This window comes from Rhopalosiphum maidis, chromosome 2 (genome assembly GCF_003676215.2).
Source record: "Rhopalosiphum maidis isolate BTI-1 chromosome 2, ASM367621v3, whole genome shotgun sequence".
NCBI classification, from domain to species: Eukaryota; Metazoa; Arthropoda; class Insecta; order Hemiptera; family Aphididae; genus Rhopalosiphum; species Rhopalosiphum maidis.
In genome coordinates, this window is record NC_040878.1 from 75,204,185 (window position 1) to 75,220,915 (window position 16,731).

At 29.3% G+C, this 16,731-nt stretch overlaps 1 protein-coding gene across 1 annotated transcript; it reads left to right on the forward strand.

The window, feature by feature from the left end:
* The first annotated feature begins 11,181 nt into the window (after positions 1–11,181).
* On the forward strand, positions 11,182–15,095 carry LOC113553895 (UBA-like domain-containing protein 2-B). Its single transcript, XM_026957462.1, has 4 exons — positions 11,182–11,749; positions 13,317–13,394; positions 13,453–13,561; positions 14,362–15,095. Exons 1-4 carry the CDS (start codon positions 11,642–11,644, stop codon positions 14,463–14,465), a joined length of 399 nt encoding a protein of 132 aa, XP_026813263.1. The 5' UTR covers positions 11,182–11,641; the 3' UTR covers positions 14,466–15,095.
* Positions 15,096–16,731: the final 1,636 nt, after the last annotated feature.

The following is a 16,731-nucleotide window of genomic DNA, read 5'->3' on the forward strand; positions in this document are numbered from 1 at the left end:
CGGTAGCACCATAACAATGCCTTCATGAACTATATAAAACATACATACCTACCGTAAATATTCACAAATGACTAATGAGATGAGAATAATAATTATATTATTTTACGACGGATGGGATAAATTTTTGATAAATAAATAAATTAATCAATTTAGCATATTTGAATGGACTTTTTTAGTTTCCCAGCTCGTTCTAGTATTTTGCAATTTGCACGTCTTCTACTATAAACAGTACAAACATCGATTAGCTGCTTACTGAGAAAGCTTTACATAGAATTCATCCTATTTACAGAGCAGTAGTTTATTGATCTAAACTAGACCTTTTTACGGAGACAATTAACAAACAATAGGTTCCAATATACAAGATGTACTATGAATTATGATTCAATAGTTAGATTATACATACTCGTACAATGAAAAATCAGCTTACACCAGACAATTGATTGTATTAACCATAAAAAGTTTGTATTATTTACATTAATATTTAAAACATACTTAATTTAATAATTTACCATCGCGATTGACATTATCAACATGACTTGTGTACATATTATTATAAACATTTTCTATAAGCTGCATTATATTATTATAATATGTCGTAGGTATATTCATGTATGTATAACTATAATTCCACTCTTTGAATTGTTAGTATAAACCTATTTAATATTCAAATATAATTACAAGATTATAATTTATAATCATAATTTATGCTTATAGGTATAAGATAACTTATAAGTCCATAGTCGCACAGTTAATAACTATTTACATATAAACTACCTATATTAATGATATGTATTATAAATCCAAGTTCAAATAACCCTATAATATTGGCCATTAAAGTATAATGAGATGTTTAAATAAATGTGATATGGTCAATACCTAATAAGTTATCAATATTTTCACAACTAATAAATGATGCAAAATTTGACATTATTCAAGTTACCAATCAGTAATCGTGGTATTACGTACAATATAATATTTTTCCTACACTGTTAGGATTAATAAAATATTTGTAGCGTGTAATTTGTATGCCTTTATATTATGTATATAAGAGGTGAGTTTTTTAATATAATTTACATACCACTAGAAATATATATTATATATTGTATACACACTTGAAATGTAAACATTTTGTACCTTCATTAACCGACTATTGATAGGTATTCTGGTACGAGTATATCGTGTATATTTTTCATAAATTTAGTTAAATGAGTCATAATAATAATCCACTTCAATTTTATGTGATTAATTTGTAGAAACCACTCAAATATGTGCAGTTCAACACTTTACGCACTCGCGAACGAAGGACCGAAAACGGTTTGATCGAATATTGGAAAATCGTTGAAAATCCGTTGGTGCAGGCGTGCGCAAAGTAAATCATGATCGGCGGTAACCATATATTTTCATTGAAAACAACCGACAATGGAAAAATATTACGGTTACCAGATTGCGAGTAGGAGTCCCATGTATAATGTATACAATATAATATGGATCGCGGTCGCCGAATTTAAACCACCATTCACACCTGGGCTTTATTCTCTCGCATAACCTCTCGGTTCTGCCTACAAAGAATATCGCGGTATTACACATATGTTGTGAAACATTAAAATTTTCAGGGCTCAAACCTCCGGACCTCACGTGATTTCCATCTGGTATCACCTCTCAATAGACATAATATTTCACACTTGTATACGCCATATCATCGAATAAAGCAGTAATGTCCTTTGAGATCCATATGTACTATATAGTATATACGCAAGTCTAAGGTTCAAATAATCCAATCATGTGTATATGTAGCCTTACTATGCTCACCACAATTATACTTCTGTCCAACGTCTCCCGAATCTCTAAAATCTTGCTAACCACAAGATTGTATGTTTCATTTATCGTGTATACACTATTAATTTTGTATATGCAAATATCTGATTACTAATATTAAAAATCTAATTTAATTATAATTATTATTATCAATAGGGCTAAGATTTCAACGCAGTAAAAAAAAGTAAAATATGCAAAAACAATTTTTTTTAAATAATAGTTAATATTATTACATGCTATTATTAGATCATGTTGTTTAAATTTTCAAATGTGAACGACCGGCGATCAAATCGAAGATTTATATTGGCTGAAACTGCTTTCCACATCACGCGATGTTGTTGGAGCATATTTAAATGACATGATTTGTCCCTGATTTTAAGTAATATTAACATCTTTTTCTTTCATTTTATAATCACCGTTTATAATACATTTTTAGAAATGTTTTGAATCCTTTATTCTTCTTTAGTATTAAGTTCATTTTAGTTTAAATAGGTAGTATATTTATGATAATATGATAAATAAACCAATAATTATAGACGTTTATTAAATAAATACCATTTAAAATTAACAAGATTCTCAACAATTTATATACATATTCAATTATATGCATAATGTTCAAAATATGCAAAAAAAAGTGTACTATTTAATCAAGAATAAGCTAACTCGTAAATCTATAATTCTATATTAACCGATTTTATTACAATGGCTTTGGCAAAAATAAAAATAACATTTTCCAATACAAAATTATGTAACAATAAATTTCAATCTTATTCAAGAATATAAAAACAAATAATAAAAACTCTTATAACTTCTCTTTTTTTTTTTTTGTAAAATTATAAATATAATAAAATTTATAAATATTTTCAACTTTTAATACTTAGGTATTATTAAATATTAATGACTTATTTATTTATTAGATATATTATAATTATATATAATACTTTGAGCAAAAGTATTAGACATTATAGTACTTACAAACTTGGGTATAAGGTCCGTTACATAAGATCTCTTCTAATTTACGGATGAAAAATAATTATTGAATAATGTTATGAATTTATGATGAAGTTCTATACTTCTTTGTAATTATCAAAAATTGTTAAGGCAAAGCAGTTTGTATATAATATTATATTAGTACCATTTTAAAAAATTTTAGTGAACCTTTCAACTGAGTCGACCATATATAGTTGGTAAATGTCTTCAAACATTCTGATTTTGATGAACTATTGTTATCGTGATTTATTAGATACTTAAACAGTCATAAACAGCTTGCAAAAGTCTTTAGAATATAAATTTATATTGTTGATATGCATCAAAGAGCCATCTGTCTCAGATTCTTCTTGCGTTATTCATTAATAGTATTAACAGTGTTATATATTAACTACCTTTCTCATTGTTATTTTTGAATGACTTTAAAATGTCCAGAGAGTCAAAACAAAACAAGGATTGTTAATTTTACAATACAAACTAAACGCTGTGTAATTATTTAAGCTGCAAGCTTATGCAGTATTAGTATTAATCATCTTTTAGTGTATAACTACCAACTATAGTATCTCTGTATGACATTATTTACGTACACATTTTCAGCGACATAGATTATATTATTAATGACACTTATCTTAATCATGTCAAAAATTCGATTATTTATCTAGAATATAATTTTTTAACAATAAGTTTATAATGCTTAATTTTATCGAATCGAACATTTTTGTTTCCAAATTACCAAAACTATTCTGTATTCATCAATGGAGTTTCATTATTTTAATCTTAATTCAAAATTTTAATGATTTTATTCTTATTTACATTTTTTTAAGCTATAATAAAATATAAGATTCTTTCATTTCTAGTTTATACATTTTTAAGAAAAAATTATATTTTTATAACGTCATGTTATGGCTTTGGATTGTGAATTATATTGAATCTTATTTTTTAAACACAAATTGGTAAATATAAATATCTGGCAGAGTTTAAAAATAATTCAAATAACTAATAACTATAGGGCCCGGATTTGTATGTAAATACATATTTTTACTGTGATTTGATAAATTAATTAGATAAGTGATAAATTCGTTTCAAGCGATTTCCAATGAAATGAACTATATTTTATTTTACATAATTTTACATATTTTGCCATAAATACGTGTTTTTACATATTTCTCAATAATTAAATTTTTCCAACGTATTTACAGTGTATTGAATATAAATCCTGGTTTAAACTGCCTAAAATTAATTAGAGATATACATTGCGGAATGAATGGAAAGCAGGCTCATCTCACTCCTTTGGACTTTTCAAATATGAAATTTGCAACCATTACCTTTATTGAAGTCGAGGCCTCCTTTAGTACAAATCTGTGTTACGACCAAGCCGTAGATCATTTAACTTTGAAAATTTGAGCATGTATATGGTATATCATTGTTATCGAGATCAAGACGAATAAGGTTCAATTTCATAATAATTTCAATTCAAGTGTCTTAATTTTTTTTTTATTTGTTGTAATTTATAAAGAAATTTTTAATTTAATTTTTTTAAGTAATTTTTTTTTATAATTTGTTTATATTCCATATATTTTTTTTATTTTATCACATATATAAATCTGAGTCCATTTAATGATTAATGAGTATAGTCACGTAATATGTTCTTACTACTTACATGTTTATAATTTAGGTATCTAAAACCTATTATTATTATTATTATTATTATTATTTTCGTAAACTGTTTTCCTGTTTCCATTTTAGTTATTATTACATTCTTCACTATTATATTTTATAAATGTATTGTCTGCACACTCACTGCACTTCTCTTCTCTATTCAATAAATTCAATAATGCCAATATATTTTTAATAGCATTTGAGATATTGATAAAGAAATATATTTTTATATTGCACCATCAATTCATATATATTTTACTTTATTTTATTAACCTTTCGGCTATCGTCCTTTTTTTATTAGATTTATTTTCAATATTTTCTTATTCGTCATTGAATAGCTGTATAAACTTGCATTTTATTGAAATTACTTTTTAGTTTTTTCACATATGCTTTTGAAGTACGTATACATTATAATATATTTGTAGTGAATAAATTATTATTTCTTTTATTTCTGAGTTCGGCAATTCTAATAAAAGTTGTAAGTTTATAGATATAGATAATTCTGGGAACTTAAGTTAATGCAATATATTATTATCATAAATGATAATAATGAATAATATGAATAAAAGTGTTATTTTTAAGAATCCATCAAATATAAAGTAACATATAACAATTTATTTATTCATTCATTTTTCCAGCATTTATTTTGTTATTAAATTTTTTATTTATGGAGTGATCCATTTAACATAAAATACCCATCATAAAGCACTCATTATAAGTCATATATGTTTTATTTTAACTAGATCACACTGTATGCTATAACGTTGAAACTCAATACATTTCTTCAGATAGTTTATTAAAAAGCTGGGTAAGTGTGTACCACTCTGCTGTACAGTATGTGTCAAATGGGTCACTATAATGGATGTGTTGAATTTGAATTTAATGATATCATTTTACTAATGAGAAACAATTCTGAGCGGAGACGATCTGTCAATATCATTAACTATATTTTATAAAATTATGTTTATTGATATTACTAATTGCTATTGATGTAATTTATTTTACAATTATTACTTATTATTAATTTATTATGGAAGTCGATTGGTTAATTTATTTTTTACCAAAAAATTGCATTTACTTGTAGTAGGTTATTAATATTTAATTATTATAATAGTATATACCTATTATTTAGGTCATATTAAATTATTATTATTAACTTTTGTATTAAATTCCTCAAAATTATAACATACATCAAACGCTTATAAAAAAATATTGTGGCTATGTTATTATTTTTGGATATTTTTTAATTTTTTTAACTCATAATAAAACCTAGATTTTATTAAAATTTCAGGGTGTTTAAACCGTGTACAAATGTTTTTACCTATCTATAATAATTTTAAAAATGTTTTCAAAACATTTTATCATTCTATAGAATTCTGATATAAATTTTTACTGCATATTAATATTTGAATATTTGCAGTTATTTTAACAAAATTTTGTTTCTTTTTAAAATTGGTTTCGTGTAAGAATTCACATTTTTCCTTAATATTTTGTTTTTATTTTTCAACAATGTTACCCAATTTATATTTTTTAAATCTCGTAGTTTTGAAACATCTACGTTTAATAAAAACAATAATAATAATATAGATAAATGATAAAATATAATATATATACCTATAAATATATAATAGTGGTGAATGATGATTCTCTCAAAATAAATAATTATTAAATTATTGTGTTGAATTACAAATTTGTTATGTTTATTCTTAGAAAGATGTTAAATAAAAGAAACCTGGTTAGGTTTCTAATATACGCGTGCGACGGTGATTAAGTTATACGTTATAAGATTCAAAACATTTTTATACGAAATAAAAAATACCATACAATATTATACATCATTACTGACAATTCTGTATCTAAAAATACTAAATATACCTCAATAATTAAAATAAATGCAGAAATAATTGTAATATAAATTATAATTTATGGTATGGATTTATATTGTTACAAAAATACAATTTATAAAAGTATAAGACATTACCTACAGTTAAATTTTCGAGAATTACAGTAATAATTAGTGATTTGAAATCACTGATTTCTATAAAAATTAAAAACTGATTAAACGAGTATCTTTAATGAGATACAATAAAAATATAAAACGCATTAATGAGAATTTTATTTTTTTTTCTCTATGATAGATATGTTATATGTATGATCTTTTAAATAAAAATTATATTTTATTGTCAGCGCATTATTTTTTTTCTTACTCTGCGTAGAACATAGAAAAAATGCATTTACGTAAAATCTTATTTCATAATTTATGATAATCTTTGAACAAAATCATTTACCACAAAAATTACAGAGAATAATATTTTTGAATTTTCGTCATATCAGCTTAACATTTTATTATTATTTGACTTTATACTATGACTTTAAAAATATAAAACAATTTTTTTTTAAATTTTTTTTTACTCTATGATTACTTACTCAAAAACATAAAAAAGAATGATTTTGAATGAATGCATTTATAGATGCATTTATATATATTATGTATTGTTGTGTGTGGGTCATTCCTGCTTTCTAAGATAGAAAAAAAAGAAAAACAAGTGCACTAGCATCCTCTCATAAGATTGTAGTTTTATGCAAGACCTAACAATCCATTAGGTATATACTATATTATATATATATATATGTTACGGTAAAAGTACGAATACCGGTTAAACCTAGAATTTATCGGTAAATCCTAGGTTTCGCCGACTACTGTTGGTAAATGTCCGAATTTCGGACATTGAATTGATTTCAGTAAAACCTAGGATACACAACATCGTTTGGTCAAACCTCGAATGATTTTTGTATTTGGACTTTTACAAACGAGATTTGGTAAATCTTAGGATAAACAATCAGTGTTAGTAAAAGCCCAAATATTTTTACCAAAGTTATTAATTATTATTATCATTTAATTATATTACGTAGGTACTACATCAATGACTAATATATTAGTTAGTATATTATTTTATTATTATTATTATTATTATTAAGTACTAATACAAAAATTTACATATTATATGTACTAGGTGCATTTATTACTAGTATATTATTTTTATTATAATTAAATTAATTCTATTATTAAATTATTTATTTGTGCAGGCTTGGCTACTGCGACATCTCGAGTTGCACAATACATTTTTGGATAGGCATTTACATCTGTTTGTTACACATTTTTTCAAACAATCACACCTTATTAGTCCTTGTTCACCAGTCAAAGACAGTTGCGATACTGCTTTTGTGAGAGTGTTCCCGCTTATGTACCCAGGCGATAAAAATCTCCATCCACAACTTGTAACACCTTAGCCATTAACGTGCGGAATTCTCTCCCATTGTCCGAGTGGAGTATATTTGGTGCACCGAAAAGAATGAAAATATCGTAAGCCATACGCAACTTCTTCAGCCCGTTTAAATTTAAGTGGTCGTAAAATAACAAATTTAGTCAAGTGGTCATGATAGACCATTATAAATTTATAATTGTTATCAGGAATTGCCTGCATATCAATTAAGTCTACTTTGCAGCGTGAATTTATTTCGGTATGTATAATAGGTTTAACAGTTAGACCTTTTTTGGGCATATTGTTCCCAAAGTCAATACTTAAATAATAATTATTATGATAATCAAGATAAAAGCCGATCGCAGTTTAGTTGTCACAATATATAACAATAATATAAATGTGTATATCTAATATATTAAAAATAATAATAATTAAATAATATACTAGTAATAAATGTACCTAGTACATTTAATATGCCAATTTTTGCATTAGTACTTAATAATAATAATAATAAAATAATATACTAACTAATATATTAGTCATTGATGTAGTACATACCTAATATACTTAAATGATAATAATATAATTAATAACTTTGGTAAAAGTATTTGGGCTTTTACTAACACTGATTGTTTATCCTAGATAAGACTAAGATTTACCAAATCTCGTTTGTAAAAGTCCAAACTATAAACATTCGGGGTTTAACAAAACGATGTTGTGTATCCTAGGTTTTACCAACAGTAGTCGGCGAAACCTAGGATTTACCGGTAAATTCTAGGTTTAACCGGTGTTCGTACTTTTACCGTAACATATATATAATATAATTCAAATACTACCTACTCATCAACGCTCAGACCAAACCACTGAACTTATAAAAACTTGAAATTTTGAATAATGGTTCTATAATACTCTAGAGTCTAGATGTGCAATAAAAAGGGATTTTAAAAAATTCACAGAAATTCACCTTACCGGATGGACTCATATGGCACACACAGAATTTTTTTTAAATCACTTTTTGTGTATATATAATATGATTGCTATTGGATACAAGAAATAAAATAAATATTATAATTGGATATAATTTTGTCAAAATCACAGGGTAAATCCACTGGTATTATTAAATTTGTCACAGGCAACATCGTACAGGATCAGGTATAATTAAATAATCTACTTTTCAAAATCAAAAGCTTTAAACGGATGACCCTCATGTGTTATGTAAATGTACAGTTTTTGACCGATTTTCATAAAAGTAGGCTAAATTTTATTAAGTACTTACTTTTTACATCTCATGAATAATGTAAATAGCTTACTCATGAAAATTATAGTTTTTATTTATATATTGGTTACATAAAATAAAATTATCATTATTAATTATGATTGAATTGTATGTTTGTAATGTTTGTATATTTGGTAAAAACAACCAAAATAACTGTGTGCCTGTTAGTTTAAATTTAACAACGTTTAAGTATGGATTTATCTACACTACGCAATATTAGCTAGTATACTTAATAATAAAATGCTGTATTATTTTTTTTTATACATTTCAAAAAAAATCGCCATGTTTGGAAAACGACTATGCAGATGACGGTTTAGATACCTACTGCAACTTCAACATAGTATTTGTACAAAGTTTTTAAATTTAGAGCACTGAAAGTAAGAAAAAAAATTATACATTCGTCATTCCATATATCTACTACGCGAATCCGATCACAATATAGGAACGACAGCAGTGACGTAGCAAACCACGCTTTTCAGTAGCAATTGCTGATGGATCTTAGGGGGTTAGGGGTAGTAGGAATGATCATGGCCTCATAAAACTCATTGGCATTTACTAATTTTTTGTCAAAGGATCAAGGATAACATAGCTGTAAAACCTTATATCTGTTTAATATAATATAGTATATACGTTGTACGTAACTACTATAATAATACGGCACGACAATAGGTATAAATAGGATATAGGTACTTAGGGGTGGGGTGGGTCGTAAATAAATTGTTCGCTTCCGTATGAATTAAAGATACCCATACGCCACCGGACGACAGTTCAAATGTTGTAATTTTTTTTAACGATATTACGCGCGTCCGCGGCAACTTGTGTAAGTACACACACACGAGTACCCTAGGCGCGAACGCAAGAACAATTTAGGGGGGGGGGTGAAAAAGTGTTCATAAATATCATACTATTCATTTGTAGGTCAGGTAATACATTTTTTGTTCGTGATATTTTGGGGGGAGCCAGGTTAAACACCTAAAACCCCCTGCGTTCTCGCCTTTGGGTACCACGCGATTGCCACATTTAAGTTTTTATTTGTAAATTAAATTTTAAAAAAGTCAAAAACATAAGTCAAAATATTTAAAAATAATAAAAGGAAATAATGAATTGTAAAAGTGTATTCAATTTAAAATTTTATTGAAAATAGAAAAAAGACAATATATACATCACTGACAAATATAATATTTTAATGAATTGTGACATTGTGTTCTAATTATATTTTAATTTATTAAATTTTTCTTTACATAATATAAAAAGAAATATAAGCCAAGGCTTGTGACGGAGTAGAGAGCTGACAGATGAATAGTATAAATTTTAAAATGTAAATTAGTAAATTACAAGAAACACCTTATAACCTAAAAATTAATGAGACATAACTTTCTATAAAAGATCATAAATGAAAACAGAAAACCTATAGCGGTACAAGTCGTTAAAATTACAAAGATCGAAAATACAATAAAAGTAAACCTAAATTAATACATATACAAATTAAAAATAGATGTTCTTTCGTGGTTCTTTTATACGAATTAAATCAGCATTTTCCAATTTCTCAATCCGACCTTTAAATACTGATTGTATTTTCAAAAACGTTTCCAGAAGAACGGGAGCCACGGAATTGAGTGTTATAGGTACGATGAAAACTTTCGGATTAATTGTAAATCGTACGTTCCACGTTCTATTGGTTCAAATCAAACGGCAACAGTGCATCAGAGTTGCAGTTAAAAATCGTACGCAACCGTGTTTCGCCGATACGCACACACACACGCGCGCGCGAACGCGGTCGCGGGGCGGCGTTCGATCTGACCGATCAGCTGCTGCGGATCGGACCGACATGGCAGCCGCGGTTGTCCGAACACGGCGCGACACGACGCGACGCGATCGGTTCGCGCGCGCGGGGTCGTGTACTCGTGTACCCGGCGATACGTTTTTACGATAGGTCGTGAACGGTGGCGGGCGCGCGGTGCGCCGCTGTGCGCGTGTGCGGCCGACAATAATGGTATAGAACGGTACGGGCCGCGGACGGCGGTCGATGACGGGGCGGGGAACAGGAATATCGGGCGCGCGCGCGTGTGTGCGTGTGCGCGTGTGTGCGCGTGTCAACGGGTACGCAGCGCCACTGTTGACTGTTTTTATTATTGTTGTTATTATTATTTTTTTTTTTTTTTCCTCCTCTCACGCCGAGTCGACCGCCGTGCGTGTGTGTGTGCGTATCGGCCGAGTCTTCTGCGCGTCACCGTCGCCGTCCATATGCGTCGTAACTCGTCGCGCGCATAATATTGTTATTATTACTATTACTATTATTACTGTTGTTGTTATTGCGGTGCGGCTGATAAAAATCCGAGTGAAAAACCGAAAGGGTACGTCGCGCCCGAAGAGACCGTTTCGTATTCGTCGCTGTGGCCGCTGCCGGAGCGCCGACGGACGACAGACAATGTTGACGGGCTGAGCCGGGCTGTGCGCGCCGTTCGTTCCCCGAGACGTTTTTCATTCATTTCCCGGACGCCTCTGGCGGTGCGCGCGCGCGCGCGCGCGACAGTCGTAATATCCGCGCAACGACCGTGCGCCGATCGCGCGATTGCCCTGCGTACCCGTCGTCGGCGGCCGCGCGCCGACAGGTTTTCCGGGGACGCTTTTGTCGTCCGCCATGGACTCGTTGCGCGAACAGGTGATGATCAACCAATTCGTGCTGGCCGCCGGATGCGCAAGAGACCAGGCCAAGCAGTTGCTGCAGGCCGCCCACTGGCAATTCGAGGTAAGCGCGCACGATTTGCATTGCGATATTATTGTCACTGTCCCGCCGGCGGCCTTTATTTCCACCAGTCCGGCCAAACGCCATTGTTCTGCGCTGCTGCGTTGTTCGTCCGTCCCGACGTTTGCACCGTTCTCGGCGGCGGCGGCGGCGGCGGCGACGGACGTCGATCGACGCTAAACGACGTTTCTATGCCGTTCTTCGACCGGTCTATAAACTACCTCTGTCGTAGCCACGGAATTGGGCGTAGGAGTTGGAGTTGTCCGATCGGCCGTCCCAACATTTTTTATTCGTCCCCTGGTTGTGCTTGTGCCCCGTGACCTTGAACTTCAAACCAGCTTATTCTTTTCTCTCCGCGTCTGCAACGTTTTTCATCGTTCCCAGTCCCAACGGTCGATTGGTCGTCGTACCGGACCGGGCAGACCGATACGATGGTCACGAATTTGCCGTTAAGTACGAATCAATACCGTTATCTCTCTTCCGTATAACCTTGTGTTGTAATGTTATCGAATCGTTCCATTGTCTAATAATTCATAACACTTGTAGGTGTCAAAACTGTTTTTTTATTTGCTAACTTTGCTAAATTAGAAAAATACATCACTTCTATTTTGTGAACCTATATCTTTAATGTTTTCATGAAATGTGATGATATCGAATTATTTTCCCTACATACCTACCCGGCGGCTTAATAATACTTTTGTGCCAGTAAGACATTTTTGTCCTTTCATTTTTATTTGTTATAATCATCAATTTGTTATGGGTACCTATTATGATATTACTAATTGGTCAATTTAACCTGCTTGATCTGACATTAAAAAATTTGCTGTTCTGAGCAAACATATATCATCGTATCTAGTCTGTAACCTTGTCCTCTAAAATTGTTGAATCATTCAGTTTTATAATACTTGTAGACGACACCTGTGTCAGGCTGTTTTGAATTTGCCAAGTTAGACAAAACAAAATGTACATATCTAGATAATATCTATTCGTTGTGTGTACTTTTACTAAATTTGATGATGACGTTAAAATACTGTATTACTGATTTTAAATTTAACAATAATCCTCATGATAAATGAAGAAAAAATTACTGTCTTTTATAAAATCTTAAAAATATTTTGGTTAGGTATTAATTAGTATACAACACCTGAGATTAATAATTATGAAGAATGCAAATCAGATAAAACACACCTAATCTAGAGTTATGTTGTATAGTATTTAAATATAAATTTTATGAACCGTTTAATAGACTATTCGTAGGCAAAATAAAATATAATCTAAGAAACAGTAGAACTCGTAATTATAATAGCCGTAACAACAAATATAAAATAGTCTTTTTACTGGTAAAATGTATTACCTATTATAATTATAATATTTATGTTAGTTGTTGTTTAGATTATTTCATGTTTACATGTTAACGATAAAACGGTTTAAGCACCATAGATTCTTACATTCTTGCAGGTGTAAAGCATATTGGATATACAAATAACCATTTTAATGCCATCATGTAAGCGTAGTAAATGTCATATATCTTGTAAAACAATTAACTATATTGAAAACTTTATTGTTTCAGACTGCATTGAGTATATTTTTTCAAGATTCTTCTGTATCAAGTTGCAGTCAAAATTCAGCACAGTTTGGATTTGGACAAGTGAGTTATTTTTATTGAAAATTAACAGTAGCATTTTAATATTTATATCATTTTTTAGATGACACCATGTAATACCCCAGCTACACCACCCAATTTTCCTGACACTCTAATTGCCTTTTCACGTATGACAACTTCATCAGAAAATTCAAAATTGGGATCATCACCAAGTGAGTATACAAAACCCCTTACATTATGTAACAAAAATACAAATTTTATTAATGATTTTATTTCATTACGTGTTTTCGATATTCCATCTTTGACTTGATACTGCAACAGTGCAATTCTCACATCATCGCCAAATGACATAATGGTTTTCCTGATTTATTAGCATTTGTTTCCCTCCTCGATCCTTCCCTGTCTACGAGAAACAAATTTTATTTTTTATAGACATAATTGATCACTCCACAGAATTTAACACTGACTTAACCAAACTTAGTTTTATAACACTTCACTTTTCTTTTATATTTACACTTATATTTTCATTGTTAACATTTATGTAGTCAATATCCCTTGAAGCATCTGATTATCAAATAAATAAATATCATTTAATAGGTATAGATAGAAGTAGATACTTAATGTAATGTAGTATATGTAGTATTTACCCGGACTTTAAGACTAATTTTTATTATTTTTTTTAAGCGTCTTAACAATGTTTTAATATTTCAATCAAATACAAATCTAAATAACTTATTTTGCTTTTGCTTTTTACTATATTTTAAGATCATTTTGAACTAGTTTTTAATTTAAGGACCAATTTAATCTAATTTTAAATTGAAGTACCACGATTATTATCAAAGTAAATTGTTCATCATTAATCCAATATATTGAAAATAAAACTAGAAGTTTATTTTACATTTTATTTATAAAAAAAAATAATAATAAGCTATTGTTTATATTTTTTTTCTTAATTTTGTGTTAAGTATTAATTAAAATATTTTATACAAATTATTTTTATTGTATGTTCTAGGTATGTCTGTTTCTCCTCAAAATAGAACCTCACTAGAAAACAGTCAATCAAAGAGGCATCCATATGCACATTTAGCGCCAAACACAGTTTCAAATAACACATAGGGAACAATCATGTATATTTGTTATTTTTAATATAAACTTAGCCATATTATTGTTTTAGTGTCCAAAGATGACACATGCTTTTTGTAACTTTTTACTCTAGAATAATATTGTTTAGAGATATTTTATCATTTGATTGTTATTATATATATTATCATTTTTTTTATTTATTATTTTATTTCTGTTAGAAGATATTTTCATTAGAATAAGTTATTTATGAAATATAATAAATACTCAATTTAAAATTAAGTTTAATATATTGTAATCATAATTCAATTTCTGTCAAAAACCACTCTGTTATTGCAAGATGCTTAACATAATAATTATATTAGTTTTTGATTAAAGAGAAAGATCAAACTTGACATTATTTTTTTTATTATTATATATATTTTTTTTTATACACATAAATAATTTATATTATAATAGGTAATATCTTATTTTTGTTTGTACAACTCAAAATTTCATTATGACTGCGTATCGAGTTTAACAAATACATTACACAACAACAATAATAATATGTCCTAACAGTATAATATGTGATACATAACTGTTGAGGTGTAATGACTAAACTTATTATAATTAAAAATAAAATATAAAATTGTAATAAAGTATATATATTATTTTGTTTGAAAATTATGTTTATTTTATTCTATCATTGCCCCATACCGTGTATGTGTTTCAGTTAATCAATTTCATAGGCATAGTCATCATGCCCGTATTGTATTTTATCACAAATAAAAATTACATTCGACTATATTAAGTGTAAGTGATGTGATTACAAAATGTATAACAGTTCGAAAAAAAAAACAAAATTGTGTAATAATAATGTTGCACGTTTAAAATATAATATATTTATGCACCTTATTGTAAAATAACACATTTAGGTTTATCATTGCCCCGTTTAATGACTGTGTAGCTACTCTTAATATGTACGTAGTATGCACATATCACGATGTATCTTGAACACAATAAATACATAATTTCCTAACAGCTAATGGATAGGTAATTGTTTTGTTGTCCCTCTCTGTTTAACGGTGTTAAAACAAAAACCGCGCTACATGTAATTGGAAAATTAAAAACCGTACGCGTGTGCAATTTTTATTACTATGTAAATATCGTCATCCGAAGGCCGTCCAGTAAGCCGTTAAGAGTCGAGTCTGTGTCGTAACATTGGTTGTAATAAGAGGACGTATCCGTATGTTATGACTCCGTCTTACTTACGCACAGACAACAAAGCTAATTTTACGATAAGAATCCATTTTACTCTATATAATTTTTAACATTAGAGCGAATTCAGCGAATTAACCAATTATCAAATAGGTATATATCTAGGTAAAAATATTATTAACGGCACATCGTTGGTTTTTTGACGATTCGTTAAGATTTGTATTTAATTAAAATTAAAGTATAAAAGAACCTTAAAGTTGCCCTGTAGATGATATTCTTTTAAATTAAATGATATACCTATCAATTCAATCAATTCACTAAATTATTCAAAAAATTACTTAGAAAAATGGATTCTTGTTTCTTCCTAACATAAAATTATAGTTATGCAAGTGCGATATTATATTCTCTGAACAGTAATCACAGGCCACAGCTGCAGTATTTCTAAAAAATAATTGAATTTGTCACAAAGTTTGATTGAAAAAGAATTTTCCATTAATCGTTTATTTTATTTTGAAATTATACCCCTATAACTTATAAGTTCTTCAAAATTTGTTCTTTAAATGTTAAACATAAATAACTTTAAAATGTACCTATATGATATTGAACTAAAAAACGTGAGTCATTATACCCTCCCTATGTATCATGTACTTTGCGACTTTACCACTTTGGTGCCCACTGTCCAGTGTGTTCAGTCATTCAGTGAACGGCGTAAGCACTAAGCACCACTTTCCACCCAACAAACCCGCTTGTTGCGCCACTGATATGTAAATAAAATTGCTATTATTGCTTATATTTACATATTATTTACCTTATACCTAGTTGTATTGGTACTTCGTTTGTTACTCGATACTTAAATGCTATTATAACCTTTGTGTGTCGATTATAAATATAAATGCATTGTGTTATCAATATTTTTGTTTATACAAATTAAACTTTCGAATCGTTTTCTATATACAAAGTAAAAATGTTGACTCGTGGCCATATGAGAGAAGCTTGGAGCCGTCGTACTTCGATTTGGTCTGAGACCAGAATCCATTTTTAGAAGTTCGGCGCCACTGTGTAGTAGCGCGTTAAAGACATGTGCGTGCACGTGCAGGAACGC

Coding starts and splice junctions, on each gene's coding strand:
- LOC113553895 (XM_026957462.1), top strand. CDS start 11,642: ATGGACTCGTTGCGCGAACAGGTGATGATCAACCAATTCGTGCTGGCC. Junction 11,750..13,316: donor CCGCCCACTGGCAATTCGAG/GTAAGCGCGCAC, acceptor TTATTGTTTCAG/ACTGCATTGAGTATATTTTT. Junction 13,395..13,452: donor CACAGTTTGGATTTGGACAA/GTGAGTTATTTT, acceptor ATCATTTTTTAG/ATGACACCATGTAATACCCC.